Source organism: Triturus cristatus, chromosome 6 (assembly GCF_964204655.1).
Source record: "Triturus cristatus chromosome 6, aTriCri1.1, whole genome shotgun sequence".
Classification (NCBI taxonomy): Eukaryota; Metazoa; Chordata; class Amphibia; order Caudata; family Salamandridae; genus Triturus; species Triturus cristatus.
In genome coordinates this window covers 1,313,530,928-1,313,555,451 of record NC_140589.1, presented here as the reverse complement: position 1 = coordinate 1,313,555,451, position 24,524 = coordinate 1,313,530,928, and the positions used below count along the sequence as shown (strand labels likewise).

At 46.7% G+C, this 24,524-nt stretch overlaps 1 protein-coding gene across 1 annotated transcript in view; it reads left to right on the top strand.

Moving 5' to 3' along the window:
* The window catches only part of SHPRH (SNF2 histone linker PHD RING helicase), a 763,974-nt gene that overhangs the window by 58,233 nt on the left and 681,217 nt on the right, over window positions 1-24,524 (top strand). Inside the window, exon 2 of the mRNA XM_085612283.1 lies at window positions 10,104-10,772. Coding sequence (XP_085468409.1) covers window positions 10,134-10,772 — 639 coding nt within the window. The 5' untranslated portion in view covers window positions 10,104-10,133. The remainder of the gene's footprint in view (window positions 1-10,103; window positions 10,773-24,524) is intronic.

The window sequence follows — 24,524 nt, the reverse complement described above, 5'->3', positions numbered from 1 at the left end:
AAGAAAGATCCACAGTAAAAGTTCTAACTGTCCCCATTTGGAGCAGTTGGAGCCTTGTCTCCCCTTACCTGTCCCAGTGGGACCACTGCCAAAACTTAATTTTTTTAAAAAAAGCACATTGCTCTTCTTAAATGCAGACCCTTTTACTTTAAAGAAAATGGGCTGCATTCAAAAAATGTACTTAAAAAAAAAAAATCGATCACAGACATGGTGGTCTGCTGAGCCCAACAGGCTGCCATTCCTGTGATGGCATCCAATCAGAATGAGTCGCAATTTGTGACCTACCTTATGAATATTAATTAAGTATTTCGAATTGCAACCCACTTTGAATGGTGATTTCACAAACCGATGTTTCAGTATGTTGCTAGCAAAATCAGAATTGAATCGTAAAAAAGTCCATGCGGAATTTGCAACCACTTTTTGTGAATACTTTCTCAGTAAATCTGGCCTGTAGTAGCTGGTCTGTAGACTTCGTAAAAGCCAGCCGGGTTGGGACAAAGTCAGCACTACCTCTCTCCTTGGGTTCTCTCCTGCACTAACTGTATCAGTTTGATACCTTTAAGCAAGTTCTGGCTGGTTCTTCAACACAGTGATTATGCCTCAGTAATACTGTGTTCGTTATTGTTCTCCTCTGATGTTTATGTACAGTATTGATTTGTGTGTTGTGATTAAGGTAAAGTTACTGGTTGGGCGTTGAGGTATTGTTGCTGAGTCTACACCCCACTCCATCTTCCTGAATTAGTTTGGACTGCAGGACTCTGCTGAGAGTCAGTTGCTAATAGGGTGTACTTTGTGCTCAGTTTGGGGTTCAGCAGTAAGGTAAAACGTCAGGAAGCCAGTAGCAAAATTCTTTTATTGTTATAGTCTGAGCTCAGTAATTTCTGATTGTCCTAGATCTCCTGGAAAAATAAATGCACAGGTCCTCCCCAGAAGAGATTGTCACAAATGAAGAAATATTACTTTAATGTGGATGTTTTTATTAAACTCCGTACCCATACTTATTACAGCATCACTATATCATATACATCATATTATATTAAAAACTCGAAAACATAAAGCCTTATCACGCTCCTTCTCTGGAAATGCGCCCAAAATTTGGAACTCCATCCCAGTCCATATTAGGACTAACCCTTCCTTTTCAAAATTCAAAAGCCAGCTCAAAGACCTTTTTCTCAACCAAACTCTTCCGAATGGATAGCGGATGCTCTACATCGAATCCCGCCCACTGCAGTGTACAATCACTTTGCTAAGCGGACCTATACTTCTCCTACCTCTCGTCTCACTCCGTTGTCCCCCCTCACCGATCTGGATTCGTCACAAATCATTGAGTTTATTTGTTAGTCTTTGTGTTCGAACTGTACTTGTCACAAATCAATATGTTCTATTACTGTCACTTCTTATGTTTGTTCTCTGATACCCTCAGGTCTGGCTAGAGCTATATAAAACTCTTAAATAAATAAAATAATAATAATATTTAAAGCTTGTATAATAAATGTAATTGACATTATGCTGTATCAGTAGTGACTATCAACATTTTGTGTAATGTTAGAGCACTCAGCAAAATGTTAATTGGGTCTACCCAGGAGTGGTTTAATAGGAGAGTGTGGAGTTGATGTTTAGGTCTTGGCTAGACAGCGCATGAGCTGTCTCTGTAAGAGGCATGTTGTTTACAATCAGTGGGCTTACAGCCCGCCTACAGCTTACGATTTGTTTCAGCGTCGCTCTAGTATCCTTCGATCCATGTACTTGTGTCCATCCACTTCTTTTGTTTTAGGAGCTACTTTTTTGTATTTAACCACTCCATATGAGTGCTCGTATTTTCATTTGCTTCCCTCTCTCTTCGCACAAAGTGAATAGTTCATTATTGGGACAGTGGATATGAATAATGCGGCCAGAGATAATCTAGGCTGGAATGGAGACCGTACAGCAGATGTTTTGACCTGTATAAACAACGGCTGCAGGGACCATTGGCATCTGAATTCCACTGCTGGGCCATTTGTGCATTGATGCTGGCAAATGTTTGTTTCCCCAATGCCTGGCCTTTGTCTTGGAAACGGCTACCTAGACACGCCATCAGTGAATGGGGGAGACTGCAGCTCAAAAGCTACCACATGGTTTCTGTATTCACTTGTGGCACTAGTCTAGTCGCATTGCCAATATGCCTTGGGCTGTAGGGCAAGGAAGGAATGGGCCAACCGGCCGCTGTTCAAATCATGAAATGTAGCAATAATCAGTGTTCAGTGGGCCCCGCAGGCCTCGGTGACCTGGTGCCACTGTACCTGCTGTATCAGTGGAAGCTACGTCCGAGAGTGGCACCTCTGACTGAAGCTGGATACTGCTTGCTGGATCTTTCCACATGCCACATCTTTACCACTACACCGTATCTTTTCCCATGTACCATATGTCTGAATCTAAATCATATCTTCTCTTATCCTGTATACCATGCCTCGGCTCCTACAACATATCTATTGCCATATACCATATCTCAGTCACAAAATAATACCTTCTCCTGTGTATAACAACTATGACACCAAACCATATCTTCTAACGGACCACATCCTTATACTAAAACATATATCCATCACAAGACTGCATCTCCACTAAACCATACTCCTATACCGTATCTGTGCACCTAAACCATACCTCTTCCTATACACCACATCTGTCACTAAGCCATACATCTTCCCCTGTACCATATCTCTGAGGATACACTACATCTCTTCCCAATTTTGAAAATGCTCACACTGGTCTGGTCGCTGTTCAGTCAATATTTCTACACATTCCAGTATATGTTCGTATCCCGGCTCTCGGTTTACTCTGCATTTCTACTTCACAAGAGCCTTGATTGTACTGTAGGCACCTCCCCGACTGTTAGCTAATTATCACTCCAGAGGAAGTCATCCCTCCCCATTCCGTTAATTACTTTGGCCTTTGTTGCTGCTTCATTGCCTAGCCACGTGTCCTCCACCTCACTATTGTTGATTACCACTTAGTGCAATTTCCAGGTACTGATAAATATGCCCATCTCCATCCAACCGTACCCATCAGGAATGCTCAAGCTGTGCACAGTGCCTCTTAGTGCACATCCCCTGGGTTCAGTCTTCCTCAGTCCTGCAAAGCTATCCTTCACTTCTCTACCTGATGCTTCCCTCCCCATCACGTTAAGTAAGCCTAATTCACATCCATAGCACCATGAACTTCACATCCAAACACTGATCCTTAAAGGTGACATCCTTAAAATGCGTGCTTTGGATTGCTAGATCTTCTAGTAACCATCGCATATGTCATTCAGGGTCATCAGCTGGACGTTTTCTACATTAAAAAAACTTGGCTCAACATTCATTCCCAGCCCATCATTCATTTACTGGTTCCTCAATACAGCAACTCAAGAAAGAATGTGATATTGTTATTATTCAGAAAGATACACACTTGCAATCCATTCTCCATCCCTGCCTTTATCGTTTTTTAACGTCTCAAGGCTCCTGTCCTGCCACCCTGCAGAAGCACATATCACTTGTTGTTTATCTTCTGCCTCAACTGAAATCTAATGGCACAGACCAGATAACACAATATTGTGCCTTGAGTCAAGTACTGCCCACTGATAACATCTTTTGGATGATTTAATTGTTGACCGACAATAGGATTGTTGCGAACTTTTCAGATCCCTAGACAGTGTTACTTTTCTACATCTTCCAGCACCATACACCTCTTAAAACAAAGGAAGAATTTTAGATTTCTTCATTGCAGAAGCTTTTGCCTTGGATTGCTCAGCACGCGTCACTGTAATCCAAATTTGTAAATGTACAATCCCTTCATATTCCACAGAACAGGCCCTCAAAGTTGTCGAAGTTGTTTAAAGTTCCACTAAAAATTAGCATTGAATGCTGCTCTGCCTCTCATTCTGTCAAAAATCAATAACCTAATTTTGTCTACAGATAATAACCCTTCACTAAAAATCTATGATGACATCCTCAAAGTGGTGGTTTTCATTGCACTGCCAGCACCAACAATAACTATTTCAGCCAAACCTTGCTCTCTGAAGTATGGTCACAAAGAAAAAGGAACTCTGAAACTTAGGTGTTTATATTTCCTTTAAACTACCCATTTTACTAATACAACTAAAACCAGATGAAAGAGGCTACAAACCTGCAGTTCACGCTGCCAGACACCAGTACACACAAAAGCAGATGGAGTAATTTTCTTCCCGCATCAAAAGGCTCTTCCAGTACATTAACTCAAAAACCACCACTGCAACATTCGTCTTCCCTAGGTCTCCATGTGTTTTGAGTTACTCCCGTACTTTACTCAGAAAACTAAGTTCTCACAAATAGGGCATTCCACTAGCAAAATCCATGGACATTCATTTAATTGTATAGTAATGGAATTTATATAGCAGTTTGTACCCCAGGCAAGGTACTGAAGTGTTGCAGACAGATAGGACTTAACTACCTGTGATAGTTCCAACGTTAAAAACATATGTTAGGCCTATTGTGTTACAGTTTTTCATATCACACTGTAAGTAATTTGCCATGCAATTTGTCATGCAGTCTCTCACATAAAGCTTTCCCAAAATGTCATGCAAACTATCATACCATATGTCGTTAAGTGGTTATGCAAAATGTCATGTAGGCGTCATTCAGTTACTTGTGCCTTAGGTCATGAAGTGTTAATGCAAACAGCGAGCAGCTCTGACTGCATACACCTACCATTTGGCAATAGTGGCACCACCAAAATATTATGCACCTAATTCTCAAAGGTAAACTTAGACCTGAGGTCTTAGTTTAGACCTGAATTCTAAGATAAGACCTGAAGTCTAAGGGCCCAATTCACAAAGGTAAACTTAGACTTCAAGCCTAAGGTTACCGTTGTGGATTAGGCCCTTAGACTTCAGGCCTAAATTTACCTTTGTGAATTGGGCCCAAAATGTTGTCAGTGGGCTCCCCAGAAGTGACATAATATCAGCTCCTGGTAACATTTGTAAGCCACAAAGAAGTGCAATATTGAGTTCCCCCAGGAGAGAAAGGACCCTAACCCCTGGCGGCTGTGCTAATCCAGAAGAATCAAAAAATAGAAGTGACAGAATCCTAGACCTGGGGTAGAGCTCAGCCACTGTGAGGTCTAAGTGAGGGTGAGACACCTTGGTAGGTGATCTGAGATTTACTCGCAAGTATTACATTGTTAGGTAAATACAGGATCCGTTGATGTGGTATTTAGTAATGTTTGAAGGAATATTGTGTTAAGTGAAGAAACAGTGAGGAAATAAGAGGTGAAAAGCCAGGAGTTAGTGCAAAGAGCAGTTGAGGGTATAACCTAATGCCTAGCTGGTAAATTGTATTTACCCCTTTATGCAAAGTTCAGACTTTTCTTGGTATGGTCAGTGCTTAATTTGAGTTGATGGTTTCCGGTGCTCGGCACCGGCATTTAATTGTCCGCACCAATTCTTGTGACAGTCCACCACATGGTGGCTCAGTCTGTTTAATTTTGAGATAAGCGCAACAACCATGTTATCAGGTCAAATCTCATTGAACATGAATAATACCAGCCTCTCACACCATTATTATAGCATTGTATGGCTTGAAATAATCTTAATTGTCACACTTATAGGAGTGCGATGATTAGGTGTTATGTTGGTACTGTCATTAGCAGGGCCAATGCGTGGTGCAGGCTGCAGTGGTCATCTGAGAAGGGCCATGGGACTTCATTTTTTACAAATTAGGCACTTGCTATGGTCCATTCAGCAATGACAGATGAGTCACTTACGACATGCCCTGTTACAGAAAGTAGATACATGCACAAATGGTCGCCTAGGAGCAGCAGAACTATTGGTCTGTAAAAAGATGTAGCACTGGTATATATGTTATTTAGAAACAAAACAAAGTTCTGATGCTCCAATTGTAAAACATCTTTGACTTTATTTTAACTTCAGATTCTCAATTAAATCAACCAACACATGTTCATGACCTGAAGCCTCTTCTGTATTGCTCACTAAATTTCTAATAAGGATATTTTTCTTATCATATTTTCAATAACTTGTTGTTTATTATCAGTTGACTTATTGTGATGAGATGCATGATAAAATTCTGTCATCTTTTACTGCAGTTCTCGTTAAGAAAACTTGAACATGACCTCCACCCGCTAGCACGGCGTCCTAAAAGGGGGTGCCTCACACAATCTTTGCATATCTCGCGGACACAGGGGGTTTTCATGTGCTGCACATGCAGTCACTTAGTCGTTGTTACATCTCAGGGCCTTGGGTCACAGGTGGTTCTCCCCTTCCTTTAGTCTAGTTATTTTGTCCTCATTATGTTGTACCCAATTCCCACTGTTCAATACGATGCAATATTGCGCACACTACATCACTGCAATAAGTAGTGTTTGGTCTACACATTTGCTCATACTGCTCCTCAAGCGTTTCACAACCGTAGATACCATCGCTATACCATAACCACTATGGTACACTATTGGAATTGTTATCAGGGACACCTCAATGGTGTACTGCAATGTACTCGCTTGGCAGTTGTGGTTTTTGACATCCTGTTGTACTGGAATGTTAAAATACAAATTTCAATAAGGAGATTTAAACAAAAAAAGAAAAGAAAACTTGAACATGACAAAGACAAAGTTGGCTTACAATTGATACCTCAAAACATTGTTTTGTCTTTACTAGAAATGCACCTAGGAACTGGGGTACACACTTCTAGAGCACCCTTTTGGTATAAGACCACCTAATTCTCCCCCGTAAGGTTTAAAGATTGATTCAAGATTTTTAGAAATGCGGTTGTACTTTTTTTTTACCAGACCCTTTTATGGGGGACAGACGATGACTATTTCCTATTTCCTAAAGATATTGAAAACAATGGATGTTATTGGTTCTTCCTGGGAGTGGAGTGACTTGTTGCTGCAAGAGTTGTGTTTCTTTTCCAAGACCCTTCGAGGCCCTACCAGCCCCAAAGAGGAAAATCATTTCTTACGTCAGTCGCCCTTAACCACAGAATGCTACGGTGATAGGACATCCTAGAAAATGTGAAGAAAAAGGTTATAGCATTGCCATATAGTCTGATGAATCAAGTAAATAACAGCCCAGTGGCCATTTCAGCAAACTGTTATTCGCTGGATAGACCCCTTTTTCTAGACAAAGATATTTAGCTAACAAGACTGGCCCTCTTTGAAGAAGCAAGTTTAAAACATACCAAATAAAAAGGAAATGTTTTTAGCAGCTTCAAATCCCTTTTAAAACTGCACATTTGTCAACATTTACACCCCAAAACTATTTTTAAGTTTCATAAATGCTACCGCAACACTTACAACAAAAATTAATTTTAGTACCTTTCTAAAGCAGAATCCAACAATATTACAAAAGAAAAAGGGTTTAGCTGTCCAAGGAAAGTACGACCATCCTTATTTAAATGAAAAAAGCAACACCTAACATATTTCCAATTGGAAAAAAGGGGCGTAGGAGGGACTGGGGCGTGGGCGTAGTGAGAGATCGACTGAGTTTTTAAATCAAGCTTAGATATTGATTACTCTGGTATCATTTTAAGGCTTGCTCCTGGTAGGATTGAAGCTTCTGATGTCCCTATATCACCACTGGGAGGGTGTAGCTGTCATTTGTCCTCTCTTTATATTGCCTATGTCCAAGGCCTCCGCTCTTTGAAACTATCCCAAATGGCTGCGATGCATGTAACAACTCATATTATTGCTCAGTGGAAGATCGATTGAAATATTTCCAAAACTCCAATCCTAACTAGCTCAAGCTGCCGTCTATCTGTAAGGAAAAGAAACCTAGAAATATATTTCGTAGCCATCCCTGTTTATTGGATGCTGAGTGGCAGTACTTACAATGCCCCTCAGGAGCCATGTACTCATAGCTAACTGTAGAAAAATGGATTTTTAGTGTATAATGAAGAGATGCATTCATCTAATTTCCCAACTTTATCAAAGCTACCTGGTGACTTACTTCCAATCTGGCTTTCACCTCTGATGCAGCATTGACACTGCCACATTAGTGGATTGTAGATGTCTAGTGGAACAAAAAAGAACTTGATGCTGGGTAGTTAAAATGCAAATTGATACAATTTAAAAAATATATTATAGAAACCATTTACAAAGCCAGACCGCAGTCTACAGGGATTCCTAGCACACTGTACATGACTTAACTGTGAGGTTGAACTTAAATGCAGAATATGTGGCGTAAGAGCCATAGCTGCCGACATTGGAGCTGTAGAACAAGGTTCCAATCTCGGCATCTGAACAACATCCTATGATTCTGCCCAGATCCTTTACTCTCCCTGAGCTTATTAAACATGAATGCCTCTTTGTGTAATGCAGGAGTTCCCAACCATATCTATACCTTGCATCCCTAGGAAATGTTTGATTAATGGTAGTACTACCTACAAAAGTCTCGCCCGATTCCTAATATGCATACAGTACATATTTTCCCTCTTTGTCGCATTGTCCTGGACATGCGGGCACGCCAGGTTGGGAACCCCTGGTGTAGTGTAACTGAGGCTCAGGTAAGTTCCTGCTTTGTAAAAACTGGAAAACAAACCATTACATTACACAAGAACGTATTCATTTTTAGGTCTGGCTAGATAGCACATGTGCTGTCTTTTCGCCCTCCTGCATTGATTTCATTGTCCCTTCTCTCCTGCTGCTCAAAAAAGCGCTGTGACTTGGCCAGGGCTGGCCATGTCAACATTTTTTTCCATGACTTTCTGCCACACTGAGCTGCAGGTTGCTACTAAACAACATGGCTAAAAGACATTCACAATGTCAACGCCAACAGCTCCTGTGTTTCCGTGACCTATTGGCTTTGCAAATGCTTGTTCTTAGTAGTGTTTATTGAGAACACTGACTCACCATGTTTGCTGCATGCTCTGTCAAGGTTAGGTGACGGTCGCAGCAGCAGCTTGTACAGAGTGCCAATAAAGCAGTAACAGCCATGTAAAAAAATGTGGCATAGTTCTAAATATTGCTAAAGAGTTGTTTGCATGTTATTGGCCCTTTTCCAAGGCGCAGATGTGGATTATTTCCTGTGGGGTTTAAAGATGGTATCTTTCTAGTTTCTTGTTAGAAGCGACCTGGGTTGTTATGCGAGAAGCAGGGATTCTGGCTAAGGCATTTCCAGGCTCTACCATGCCCACACTGGATAATCACCTCTGACAACCTTAATTGGAAGACATCTGGGCGGTGGAATGCCCAGGGAAATGTGAAGAAAAGCCTACACTTTGTCACATGATATACTCACAAGGGTCACGTTAGCCAATCACAATTTGGCACAATTGGTGCATCTTACAGCACTACAATGCCCAGGTCAGGAACAGTTTGATAAGCCTTTAAGCAACTGTGGCAATCTGGTACTGGTATAGCGTATCTGAATACATGTTTTAGCTGTAAAAATAAATTTGTCTATGCAGCACAGTTTTGAACATTTTCAAATTGATTTAAAGTATACATCACTTTGATAAAGCAAAATCTAACAGCGTGAAACAGAAAAACTGGTTCAGCATTGAAAGTGAAACTATGCATGCTCCTGTGAAAGCTAAAGTAGCACAGGCATGTATATTTACCTAGTAAGAGTCCCATGGGAGAGAAAATGAAGGACATGGGAAAAGGTGAGGGAACCCAGCAGAGGCTATAAGCATTATGTAAGTTTGTATTGCACAAAGAGTTGTTGTGTTTGCTAGTTTTCAGATTACATTCTAGTGAAAGCAAAGCATTTATGCTAAATCTGAGCTAAATTTGGCTTGAAATAAGTCATATGTTGCCTTTCTTGAGTTTTGAATCATTCATCACAAGCTCTTGATTGTGCTTTCTTAAAGTTAGTGTTGTGGTTCTCCATCCATTTATATCTTGTGGTGAAGTTCAGATGTAGCATTTCATTGTCCTCTTTGGAATTACCACTGGGTTTGACATATAACGGTTGTTGACCTGCTTGTTAATGCCCACGGCTGTGAATCTAAATTTTATGCTGTGTGCCCGAGAAATGCTTTAAATTTGATCGGTATGTGTGATGAACATTTTGGCACAGAATGGAAGTTACTTATATAAATAAGCCCTGTTAATTGTTGCACTACTTACTAACATGTGTCCACTTTACACAGGTTTGCATCCTTGTTTGAAGAAACATCAAAATGAGTCGTCGAAAGCGTGCACCTCCTGTGAGAATGACTGAGGAAACAAAGAAACTGCATTGTTGGAATATGCATGAAGACCGTAGGAATGAGGACTTTACAATGGAAGAAGATGGTACCATTCCTGGCCCTAGCTCCTCTTTAACCTCTCCTTTGGTTTTACATGATACTATAGTCCAAGAACTGACACAGACAGACAACAGTGACATTTCAAAACCTGTTCTTTCACCATCCTTTGTCGCGGAGTCTGATGAGGCCTGCACTGTACAGCCTTCATTATCGATCTGTCCGAACCTCTTGGTATTGCCTCAAAACTCAGAAGAAGGCTGTTGGCAAGCTCTGTTAGCTGAGTTCATTCTTCAACCTCTTCACAGGCAGACGTTTGAAAAAAGTATTCAGGAGCATTCTTTTACATTAACAACCACTGAATCAGGTGAACAGTTACAGATTTGTGTTCGTGCAAAAAATGTTGCGGCAGATGACAACCAAACCGGACCGAAAGAACTACAAAGGAATAAAGATGATGTGTATTTGGTGATGTCATCTTTCGATAGTGAAACTTTGGAGGATCTGAGGTGGCTTCAGAAGAAGAGTATAATAGGACTGCATCAGCAACCTGCTTTGCTAGGAACTTTAAAGGTACTTTTTAAAGATCATCTGTTTGGGAAGCTGTTTAAGGTCAAGGGTATTTTTTGTTATTGTGTATAGGAAGGGGTGTTAACAAAATACAGTTTCTTTCTATGCAGGCCAAAACCCTTAACCGCAAGATATGGATTCAGCAGAACCTCAAGGCACATGATCCTCTGTTAGACTGTGCTGTCACATGTTTATGATTATGGTTCTAATAAGTTGGCTTTAATAGCAAACAGAAAACAGTTACTTTCTTCTTGTGCAGTAGATTAATTAATCCCCTTAACGGAGTAAACCCTTGCGGTAATGGTGCTGCTGCTGTTCCTTCTCTCATGTCTTTGCCCTGTCGGACAAGTAAGATGGTCCACATAGTACAAATTTCAAGATGCTTAAACAAACCAGCAATTTTCTGGTTTGGTTCCAACTATTTCCAGCTTCTCCGAATGTTCCATTCTCACTGTTGGCTTTAATCCCTAATTAAACACTTTATGTGCACATTGTCTGTGAGACATTTATTCTAATGTTTATTGATGATAATCTATGCAAGGAACACAAATGTACTATTAATCAGAGTAAACACAGCTTTAATCGTTGCACAATAGGTCTGATCACAGTTCTTATTCACAGCTATATGTGATGAGCATCAAGAAATCAGCTAGAGTGGTTTTCAAAACGCTGGATTCGCAGATATGTTTTCAACATTGATCTTAGGACTGCCCATTTGCATGCTTTAATTGTTTGACTTCTTTGACTGTCCAGCTGTAAACACGCAGCAGTGTTGTGTTCACCCCACATATGAGCACCCTTCCATCTGTCATTTTATCTCTCCAGCGGTTGCAGTTTGTATTCTTGGAATGAGATGATGAAAAGTGTGGAACAAGTGTATAAAATAGTTATATGATTGACTGCCCCTCCCTCATTGAAAAGCAAATACAGAATAAAGTTTGGAGCCTATTTAATATGAAAACATTTTACCAAGAACTTGCATCCCTCTTACAACCACTTAAATCACATATTTTGAAGCAGTCGGTCATCTAGACTGCTGCATTCATCCCTATGTCTAGAATCATTTCTGGCCACTAGTCATTACTACCAATGACCCCATCAGGCTGATTGCTGAGCTCCATCAATCAGAGCATAAACCTTAATAGTTCATGTGGGACATACCAGATTTAATGCTGACTGTCAGATATTTGCTGGACCCCACTCCAGATCCCTGTGTAGGGAACACCAACAGTATCAAAGGAAATGTGGATCATGTGCAGACTAGCGATCTTTCAGATCCATTCCATCTACTTCAGGGGAGGCCTTTTCGGTGTCTTTAGTAGGTTTTTCATGCATATCCCAAGCAGTCTTCAACAATGCAGTGCAAAACGGTTTAGGATAGCTCAATGCAAATAAGAATCCTACGATTCTGTACAGTCTCGTCTGCAACTGGCCTGCTTGCCACTTGTGTTCCTGAGACCTGTCCAGGAAGTACTTTTACCATTTGTCAAGCCAGGAGCTATCACTTAAGTAAAATGATAATGGTGATATATTCTCTTATTTTTATCTTAACCCTATGGATGTCAGGAGATTTCCATCATATCAGTGCCTCCAAAGCCACTGGTTACAGTGTAAGTGCAAACCTATTCTGTACTAGTATTGCTGGTTGTAATAGTCTCGTTCAATTGCTCCTAGGATCCCTGTAGCTTAGTGGCAGAGGTTATAGAGCAAAGAGCATGGCTGCATCTATACACCTAAGGGTTGTCCCACAAATAGAGCTTGGTTCCAGAAGAGAGCCAGAGACCTGCTGATTCAGGTCCCCATTTTAAAAAAAATCAATCATGTTCATATTGCTTGCTGGTCTCTGGGACTAGGAGTTCCTCTTCATAAAGCAACTGGGTGCTACAGATATCCTGGATCCTGTCCTAATATTGCCACAATGACATTTGAATCGCTGAAGCATGCAACTTTCATTTGACTCCCTGGCCCTGACAAAGAAAATCTCTTAGTAAATTCCGTCTTCCATCTTTGATTAATCATAACTCAAAATTAGAGTAAGAATTTCCATCTGCCATCTTTGATTAATCCTAACTCCACAATAGAGTAAGTAGTGATAAAAAGATAAACCCTTTATCCCTTTTTTCAGTGATGAGATTTCTGTTCTGGGTTTGAGCAAGAAAACCTGTCTACAGAAATATTTTGTTCGAGGCATATGAGCTGCAGATTATACACTGTGCATAGCTCGCCATCTGGTGTTGGGCCCGGATGTTTGCAGTTTGTTTTTCCTCTTGGAAAGTCTTTGGAAGTCACGAGGTTGGTGACTCCTCCTTTGGTTCGTATTGCGTATGGGCTTCGGCTCCATCCTCAGATTGTTTTTTTCCGCCATCGGGCTCGGATGTAATACTTCACGCTCCGGTTCCGAACTTTCCAGTTCAACGATCGACGCAAAAATCCTCGCTCATCGAGCCTCTTCAGATAATAAATCATCTTAATCACCTTCTCTTCGGCACTTCTTCGATTCAGGTCGTCGACGGCGGCCTTCGGGCCTATCCCGGCTCCGGTCTCGGCTGATGGAAAGAACTCCCTTCAAGAAGTGCCCTCGATGTGGGTCTAAGTTTCTCCACACCGATCTTCATGAGGTGTGCAACCTCTGCCTCTCCCCAGAACACGAGGCCCGAGACTGTCCCGCCTGCAAGTCTTTTTGCTCTAAAAAGACTATTCGAGATCGACGGGCTAGACGCAACATGGCGCACTCCTCGACCTCCGCTCCAGTCGACATCTTCGGGGACGACGTCGAAGCTCCGGGACAGCAGAACATCGAACAGGAGGACGACTACCTCATCAGCGCTTCCGAGGCCGACGACTCAGATGTGGAGGACATCACCCCGGCGCAGCGGGTCGTGAGTACAATACCCCCTCCCACTCCGATACCCAAAAAGGCTTCGGTCACACCTTCGCCTCCGGGCCTAGGCAAGACCAAGGACACTGCTTCTCACACCCCACCTTCGGGCCCGGTAAAGAAGCCTATTAAGCCTTCCGGCAGCTCGGGCTCGAGCCAGCCGACCACTGGTACCGAAAAACACCCTTCGGCTTCCACCTCCACACCGAACCCGGCACCAAAGCCTTCGGTGACGAAACCTGCTCTTCCGGCGCCGACCAAATATCACAAGGCCCTCGGCACCGACACTCCCGTGCCGAAGCCTTCTTCGGCACCGACCAAAAAATCGGAGATTCCAAAGAAGCACGGCTTAGACAAGCCTAAAAAGCTGTCGGCCCCGAAAACTTCGGCGCCGACCAAACAACCAATGTCGCAAGAACTTTTCACACCGGATCCTCTGCAAAAGACACTCACCAAGGATCCAAAAACTGGACACTTGACATTGTCTTAAAAAAAGAGACACTTGGACAAACCAGCTCCACCTCCACCTCCAAAGAGGAAAGACATTGCTACCTCTTCTTTCAGGGTGCCTTCCCCACCTCCTCCACCTCCTCCACCCTCCCCACCTCCACCCCCTCCACCTCATCGTTCCCCCACCTTGTCTCCTGTCCCAGACGATTTGGGAGACCCTTATTATGATCCAGCAGATGTGCCACAAGACCCCACCCCTACTGGATCTCCAGACCCATGGGATGACTATAACAATCCGGACATCCCAGATGTCCCACAGGATGACCTTTACCCATCTAGGCCATCCCCACCTGAAGATTCCTTAGGCTTTCATCACTTGTTACAAAGGGCGGCACATTACCACGGGGTGGAGTTACATACTAACCCAGTGGAGGAAGATTTTCTCCTAGACACCTTCGATGATGCACATAGGTCTACTGCCATTCTACCTATGTTAAAGGGAGTAATTAAACATGCACCTGAGGTTTTTAAAGACCCAGTCAGGGCCAGGGTCCTAAACCCCCGTATAGAGAAAAAATACAAAGCCGCCCCCACAGACCCTTCATACATTAAAGGCCCTGCACCATTGGATTCCCTAGTGGTATCTACAGCTAGGAAGCGCTCAAATTCTCAGGCGTCAGGCGAAGCACCACCACCTGACAAAGAGTCTAAGCTCCTAGACGCGTCAGGGAAGCGCACTGCGTCACAAGCTGCCAATATATGGCGTATCGCCAATACGCAAGCGCTGCTGGCCCGATACGACAGGGCGCATTATGAGCTAGAGACCATCATGCACCATCTCCCTAAAAAGTACAAGACTAGGGCTAATGAATTGATTCAAGAGGGCAAAACAATAACTAATACCTCTATACGCTGTGCCCTAGATGCAGCAGATACAGCCTCCAGGGCCATAAACACCAGTGTCCTTCTCCGTCGCCATGCCTGGCTCAGAGTTTCAGGTTTTAAACCTGAGGTACAAGCCTCTATATTAAACCAGCCATTCAACCAAAATCATCTATTTGGCCCCAAAGTTGATGAAGCCCTCGAAAAGATGATGAAAGATACTGACACGGCGAAATCCATGGGAGCCCTGCAGTCACATGCTCCCAGGCGCTCTTTTCGCCGCTCTTCCTTTCGGGGCACGGGCAGAGGCTACTCCTCGGATAGTGCATCCACGTCCTACAAATCCCCTCCTCAATCTACCTTCACAAAGGGTTATCAACGAGGCGGATACAGAGGCAATAATAATAAGGGCAGAGGCAAGACAAATACCGCCCGCTCTGCCACACCTCCTGCCCAAGGACTTTCCCCCGCTCCCCCCAGACCATTCCACTCCGGTCGGGGGCAGAATACAACATTTCCTTCACATCTGGGAGACAATCACCTCAGACAGATGGGTGACACAAATTATTCGTTCAGGGTATTGCCTAGAACTAACATCTACCCCCCCAAACATTCCACCCAGGCAACGCCCTATGTCTCAAGAACATACTACGTTACTAAAACAGGAGGTGATCTCCCTCCTGCAAAAAGAAGCCATAGAGCCGGTCCCCATAAATCTACAAAATTTAGGGGTCTACTCCCTGTACTTTCTGATTCCAAAGAGAGACGAGACTCTACGACCTATCCTAGATCTCAGACCTCTAAACACTTACATAGATTCAGACCATTTTCACATGGTAACCCTTCAACAGGTTCTTCCGCTCCTCTCCCAGAGCGATTTTCTCACCACTCTGGATTTGAAAGACGCATACTTTCACATCCCAGTACACCAGTCTCACAGAAAGTACCTCAGATTTGTGGTGGACGGGCAATACTACCAGTTCAAGGTGCTCCCGTTCGGGGTAACAACAGCACCAAGGGTATTCACCAAGTGCCTAGCGGTAGTGGCTGCACACCTCAGAAGACAGCACATTCACGTCTTCCTGTATCTGAATGACTGGCTAATAAAAGCCACGTCCTACGACCAATGTGTGCAACATACCGCCGCTACGATCCAACTACTTCACCAGCTAGGTTTCACGGTGAACCACCAAAAGTCCCACCTAATACCATCACACATAAAACAATACCTCGGTGCTACCATAGACACCTCCAAAAGCCATAGCCTATCCCAATCCTGCCAGGATTGCAAACATACAGGCTCTGCGTCACAAATTCATAATTCAACGCTCTCTCCCAGCAAGAGTGTTTATGCAACTGATTGGGATGATGGCCTCTTGCATCTTCATAGTGCCCCATGCAAGACTCCAGATGCGTCCACTCCAAGAGTGTTTGGCACGCCAGTGGAACCAGGCCCAGGGTCAACTGACAGATCTGGTGTTGGTAGACAGTCGCACCCATCGCTCTCTGCAGTGGTGGAACACCACAAACCTTTCCAGAGGTCGACCGTTCCTGGACCCGGTTCCACAAATAATCCTAACAACAGACGCATCGCTCTCCGGCTGGGGAGCTCATCTGTTCCATCTCACCGTACAGGGCACGTGGACTCCACATCAACCATTTGGAGTTACTAGCAATCTTCCTAGCCCTAAAATCCTTCCAGACGCAGATTGCAGGCAAGGCAGTCCTCATTCGCACAGACAACATGACTGCCATGTACTACATTCAAAAACAGGGGGGCACACACTCTCCACAGCTCTCTCAATTAGCACAGAGCATATGGAGATGGGCAATTCCACAGAAAATCTTTCTCCTGGCTCAACATGTCCCAGGAGTCCAAAACACCGTGGCAGATCTGCTCAGCAGACAAACGCAACAGATTCACGAATGGGAACTTCACCCACAGGTTCTTCATCCGTTCTTTCAGAAGTGGGGGCATCCACACATAGATCTATTCGCCACCCACGAAAACAAAAAATGCCCAAGCTTCGCCGCCAGGTATCCACACCCATTGTCCAAAGGCAATGCGATATGGATGAACTGGTCAAACAAATTTGCATACGCCTTTCCACCTCTTCCACTAATTCCATTAGTGGTGCGAAAGCTACAACAGCATTCCCTAACACTGATCCTAGTAGCTCCAACATGGGCCAGACAACCGTGGTACACCGCACTGCTGGAACTCTCAGTAGTACCACACCAAAAGCTACACCTCTCACCATGCCTCCTAACCCAGAACCATGGAGAGATCAGGCACCCGGACCCAGCTCAGCTCAACCTTGCGATCTGGCTCCTGAGGTCCTAGAATTCGGATGCCTTAACCTTCTCCCTGATTGCATGAATATTATCAGGGAAGCTAGACGCCCTACTACTAGGACACGCTATGCTGAAAAGTGGAAAAGATTTTTTGTTTACTGCCACAACAACACAATCGATCCTCTAAATGTGTCCATACAGCACATTATATGTTACTTGCTCCATCTCCAAAGGTTTAACCTAGCATATACATCCATTCGGTTACACCTCGCAGCGATTGCTGCTTACTTACAGAACAGGCAGCACCTATCACTTTTCAGGGTGCCTGCCATTAAAGACTTTATGGAAGGCCTCAAAAGAGTAATTCCACCCAGAGTACCACCCTCACCTGTCTGGAACTTGAATATAGCTTTTTTTTTTTTTTTTTTTTGTTTTTTTGTATTTCTTTATTATCAAATGACGTGAACTGACATACAAAACCATGCGCCTACAACTCTGAGGCCGGCTAGTATACCACATCACGGCTCCGCAGCACAACAGGTTATCCCACATCCCGGAGGCCGGGCATCACTGTAAAACAACTTAGGCCTTCCCAGATTTCTCCCAAGGATTGCAGCAGTATGTCACACAAATTATACCGTATCCCACTTGGGGTCAACATTTTTCTGTTTTCCCCCTCCCCCCCCCCACCCCCCCATCAACCCGAGCAAACCTACCCAACTCCCTCCCCACCCCCCCACCCCCTCCCCCCCAACATCGAGGCATCTGAACAAGTCTCCTCTGAACCTTCTAATCCCTGAGTCATCCGGGTTACGCAGTATCCCCATAGCTGACTTTCTGCCACGTACCAGTCCTACAATACTCATGCCCCTGACTCGCTAACCGTCCCCCACTCCTCACCCCCTGGCCTCAAACAAGTCAATTCACATCCTGGTGTTGCACACCTAGAACAGCCCACCCAGTGTCAAGGGTTCCACCCTCGGATTGCTCACTGCGCCACCTCACCCGGGTCCCGCTCCACTCCTGTTTCAGCACCCTTCTCCGATGTTCCCTCCTTCCCCTTAAGATGTTCCGAGTATAGCCCCAGAAGTTCTTTGGGCGACTGCGCGGTGGGAGCAGCTCGCTAAACACCTCGGTTTGCGTACAGCAATATAGCACATCTCGGGTCCACTGCGCAACTGTGGGCCCTGGTCCTCTCATCCAGCGCAGTGCCACCCTTCTCTTTGCTATCAGCAGCCCCATATCCACCATTTTTCGTATGGCTCTGGGTAGCTTCTTAGAGTATCCCAACAGAGCCACCGCCGGATCCGGCTCAAACTCCAGACCCAGCAAGCCTCCTAGTTTGTGGAAAATCGCTCGCCAGAACTCAAAGAACCCCGGACAATACCACGCCAAATGAATAAAGTCTGCCGTGGCATGACCGCATCTAGCATCCTCCCGCAGACCGTATCTGTATAATCTGTCTGGCGTATAATACACTCTGTTTTTATACTTGAAATGAAGCAATCTGTGTCTGCCATGCAGCGATATTCTACGTGTGCCAGCACAGCAGTACAGCCACATGGCATCATCTATCGCTATACCCAGGTCTTGTTGCCAGGCCAGCCGTGCCTTGGGATACTGCTGTATACGTTGTTCCATCGTTATTTTGTAGAGTCGGGATATGAGCCTGCGGGGGCATTTGTGTTTTATAATATATGTTAGCTCCGGTACCTCCGGGGGTTCAGCCATATCATCCCCCAGTTGCCGCCGCCACGCCCCTCTCACCCTGTGGAACTGGAAACGCTGCAGCTGCGTCGGGCTTTCCGCCCCCGTAGCTACCTCATCCCACGTTATCACGGTGCCATCCACGATCAGATCTCCCAGCGTGCGTAACCCTAGCTCCTGAAGGGCACGCACCACTCCCCTGTCCCTGCAAGGAGGTAGCCATCGTGCCCACTCAACCGACATTGCCGGGGAATATAACAGAGCCCCAGCCTTGTGTCGCAGAATGCAGTCCCATGCGTGCCTAGTGGAATTAAGAGAGTCCAGATAACCTGTACGGCGGTCGGGCGTATCAAATAAAATCGATGGAAGCGGTAGGGGGTCAGCGAATAATCTCTCCAGCCTGAGATAAGGGGTCGACTCCCCACCATGGATCCAGCTGTGCGCCTGCGCACCCTGCGCGATCCGGTGATATAGCTCCATGTCCGGCGCCCCGAGGCCCCCCATGTGGTAGGGCAATGTGAGCACCCTCCAGCTGACTCGGGCCTGTTTACCCGCCCATGCCAGCTTCAATAACGACTTATGGAGCCTATCGAAAAAAAAAACGTGGTAGCACCATAGGGATATTAGTGGACAGGAAAAGGAAACGAGGGAGAACCACCATTTTCATAATCGATATCCTACCCACTAACGAGAGAGGGAGGCCGATCCATATTTCCACATCGTCCTCCAGTTTATCTATGGCTCTGCCATAGTTTTCCCTCATCAGAATTTCAGGGTCGGCATGTAGCTTTATTCCCAGATATCGAACTGCGTCATTCAACCATTGTAGCGGGTACTCCATCTCGAAAGGGGTCGTATATGAGGTAAGCGGAAAGGCTATGGACTTACTCCAATTCACTCGCAGGCCAGAAAGAGCCCCAAAGTGCACCACTTCTCTCAACACCGGAGCCAGATTATTCTCTGGGTCCCGGACATACAAAAGGGTGTCATCCGCGTACGTGGACACCGTTATTTTATAGGTGGGGAAGCTCACCCCCCTAAGGCTGTGATATTCCCGTAAGGCGCAAGCTAACGGTTCCGCCACCAGGGCATACAGTATCGGCGACAGTGGGCAACCCTGACGCGTTCCCCTGGAGACATAAATAGCATCCGTAACCCGATCTCCCAGCCGGATCCTCGCACTAGGTGCCATATACAATACCCCTATCATTCGCAGGAACACCGAACCCAAACCAATTTTCGCATAAAAGGCCACTCTACAGAGTCAAACGCTTTCTCCATATCAAGGAAAACCGCGAGCGCTTTAGTGTCCCGCCGGACATGCTGCATGGTTCCAAAAACCGTTCTCAGGTTGTATGTCAGATTTCTGCCAGGCATGAACCCCGCCTGCTCCGGAGCCACCAGCTCCGGCGTCAGCAACGCAAGGCGCGTAGCCAATATTTTCGCAAAGCTCTTCGTATCGACATTCAGTAGCGACAGAGGCCTATAGGAGCTACACTCCTCCGGGGACTTCCCTGGCTTAGGGATAGCCACCAGGAGAGCCTCACTCATGGACTTTGGCATCCTACCCGTAGCGCACATGTCATCGAACAGTTGTGAGAGATATGGGAGCAGGAGATCCGTGAAGTGTTTATAAAAGGCAGTCGTTAGGCCATCCATCCCTGGCGCACTGTTTGCACGCATGCTCGCCAGAGCCTCAAGAATTTCATCCTTCTGAATGGGAAGAGCCAGAAATTCCCTACGGGCATTAGAGAGGAAGGGCATCTCGATATGGTCCAGATATTCCCTTATCTCATCATCCATATCAGACTGCTGTGAAGCATATAATGCCGCGTAATACGACTTGAAGCAGGCCGCAATATCAGCCTCCTCAGTCAACAGCTCACCAGCGTCCGATCTGATTGCAGTGATGTTAGCTTTACCCCGTCTAGCCTTCAGTAGATTGGCCAAAACCGAACCCGGCCTCTTCCCCTCTCCATAAACCCTGGCCGAAGCATACTTCCCCAAGTGTTTCACCTCAGCATCCGCGGCTTCGTGATATTCTGCTAATAGAGTCTTTAACTCTTCCGCAAAGTCGTCTCCATCGCCCGCTAGTTGCCTAGCCTCCGCCACACCCAGTCGCCGCTCCAACCTCGTCAATCTACTTCGGATATCGCGCAAAACCCCTGAGGGCTTGGCCATAGCCACACCCCTTATATATACCTTGAACGTTTCCCAAACCGTCTGGAAACTGTCAACGGAACCAACATTGGCGTAAAAAAATGTAGTTATTGCTTCCGCCAGTTCCTCCTTAAATAGGGGGTCTAAGAGCGAGTAGGGAGGGAATCGCCACGTGAACGGCGGGATAGTCTTCCGAGGCGCGGCCACGGTCAGCAACACAGGGGAATGATAGGACAAAGTCCTCGGCAGCACCTGGCACTCGCGCACCTGCGGGATGAGTGTCGACGATGCAAGCCAGTAGTCTATGCGTGTATGCAAATTATGATAGGCCGAGTAATGAGTGAAGCCTCCCACTGTTGGGTTGAGCGCTCTCCATACATCTGAGAGCGCCATATGGATCATTGCCCTGTGCAATACAGTAGCAGCCGCCGCGGGTGTCCTGGTGGGTCCCCCCGATCTGTCAAGGCTAGGATCCAGAACCACATTAAGATCCTCTCCCCACAAAATCTGAGGAGCTACACAGCCCCTTATAGTTTCAGCCAGTTTACAGTAAAAGTCCGGGCAATCGTAATGCGGGCCGTAAACATTGACCAACAGCAAGTCGAGTCCTCTGCCCCGGCAGCGTGAGATCACATACCTACCCCCTCCATCTACTTCCACCGCCTGCGCTGTGAAGCCGGCTTTCAGATTAAACCAGGTGAGGACACCTCTAGCGTGAGTTGTAAACCCCGCCGCATGCACATTGTCCCGTAGTCCACTGTAGCGCAACATGGGGCACAGGTTCGGAAGATGCGTTTCCTGCAGGAATGCCACATCTATGGCGTGCCTGTTTAAGTATTGCAGGACTGCGCACAGTTTACGGTGATCGTTTAAGCCCCTGACATTCCACGTCACTGCCCTTATGGTGTTAAGCGACCCATGCGGGACAGCAGTACTAGCCATTAGTATCTTGTTCACAATGGGTTGGCCCCAGTCTCCTGAATGAAGAGTTTTCACCTGATGACCACCATCTCATGCGCTCAGTCTGTAGGACTAACCTCAGAAGAAAAAACAAAACCCCCCTCCCCGCCCCCCACCCACAGCTGACCTCCCCCAACTCAGCCACTCTGTATCTCATGTCGAGATCACCCACCCCACCCTTCACCCACCCCAACATTAGATCAACCCTTCAAATGTGTGCTGTGCACTCGCGGTCGGAGGTTGCTCCGTGCAAAAGGATAAAGCAAAGTTCGCACAGTACCGAGCCCCCACCTCCGCACACAGAACAGAAGCGTATGCTCCACCACCAAGGTAAACACAAACCAGTTGAAACATCCCTGCACCCTTCGGGCCTATTTAGGCAAGGCCGCAGCAGTCACCTCAGCTCCGCCACTAGAGGTGACAGTATAGTAAGTCCAGACTGTGTCCCCAGGAGGTCTGCCTCGGCCCAGGATCCACCCCCAAACGTCAACATTCCTCTTTGCGCTATGTCTTGCGGGCAATAGACCCCCACCCTCCAATGTGGAGCTCCCCAGACAAATTGCGCCATCATGGTAGCTCTCTACGCATCTTACCCCCTGCGTTACTGTCCCTCATCCCACCCCAAGCGCAGCCCACACTTGCCACCAGAGTATGGTCAGTCCTGCTGCTCCAATGAACCTTCCGTCTCCTCCTCCCTCGGTGTCTGCGCCGGACTGCGCCTCCACTCTTTGCTCCAGTCTTTAAGTGCCTTTTGCAAGGCCTTGGGGTCCGTGAAGAGGTGTGTCTTCCCTTGTCTGTTAATACGCAACTTTGCAGGGTATAGCATCGCGTAGTCCAGGCCCTGCTCCCTCAACTGTTTTTTAATCGGGATAAACTGCCGTCTGGCCTCCTGGACCCTGGTAGTAAAATCCGGATACAGCGATATAGACGATCCCTTGTGCGTGAGTGACTGTTTCTCCCGTGCCACTCTGAGTGCGGCATCCCTGTCTCTATAATTCAGCAGCTTTGCGATGATAGGTCGCGGCGGCGCCCCCGGCGGGGGCCTGGGTCCCAGGGATCTATGCACCCGCTCCACCACAAACATGCTCGAGAAAACGTCCGTGCCAAGCAGAGTAGTCAACATCTTTTCCACTAAGTGTTCCATCCTGCCCATAGGTGTCGTCTCCGGCAAACCCGTGATGCGTAGGCTACAGCGTCTGGCGCGGGCCTCCAGGTCCTCAGTTTTGTCCTGTAGCACCTGCATGACACGCCCCAGTTTCTTGTGTTCAGCGTCTAGCGAGGTTTGCGCCTCCTCCACCTCACCAAGCCGCTGTTCAGATTGATCCAGTCTCTCCGCATGTTTATCCAATCGCTCCCCCATGCGGTCCATGCGGTAGGAGAGCGCATCCATCTTCGCCCCCAGAGAGGTGATGCCCTCCTGCAGGCCCTTCTCCACAGAAAGCAGGAGACTACGAATGTCTTGTGCGTCTTCAGAGGGGGCAGTCGACCCGCCCACAGCACCCTCCGCCGCTTCCTGGGGCTTAGGCCGTCTGTGCTCAAAAGTCAATTTCGCCTGGGCTTCATCCGACTTGCCCATCGTGCCACCGGTCCGTTCTGTGCGGCACCCGGCTACTCCACCGCCGTGACTACGCACAGTCCAACTCGGATCCCGGCCTCCTGCTCTTGCGCCCCACGAAGCAATGTCCCCCTCAAAGGGACGCAACCACCGCCGCACTACACGTCTTTGCACGTCACCACCAGCTGGCCGGTCAGCCAAGGACCAAAGCGAGGCAGCAGGTTCAGTCGGGATTGGGGCTCCACAAGAGTTTTCCAGCCTCGCCCGAAGCTTCTTTGCCAATCTGCGCCTCACGTCCTCCACTCCACCGTTCCACCGATAACCCCTGCGGGTGTCTGGCAATTATTAGAACTCCGAGCAGGGCCCGTCTCCCGCCCCCCCACCGCTGCCGATGATGCCAATGTTGTCTCTGCGACGCTCGGCCTACCCCAGGCGGGCTCCGATGGCTGCTCTGTTGATTGCGGGTTGTAAATTTGCTGCACAAGCAGCTGGTGGGTGTAGGTCTGTGTGCCCCTCGGGGTGCGCGCAACCCGATACCTCTCCGCCAGGGTTCTGGGCGAATCCCGCCGTGTCCACCAGCTCTCGCCGAGGTCACTCCATCCAGTCACCGCAGTAAAACCCCGGGGCCACATCTCCTCGCGTTGCCGCAGAGCCTGCCGCTCAACCTTCGTCGTCCGTCCCTTAGTTATTACGGCCTGTGCACCTCCCCTCGGCTCACCACTGCCGCCGCCGGCTTGTGCGCCGCAGCGCCCGGGGCGTCTCCGCCACAATTGTTCGCTGCGAGCCGGGCAGTATCAGAGCTATGCGGCCGCCATACTGCTCCTCCGCGGGATCCACCACAGACGTCGGGCCCCGCTCTCCATCACTC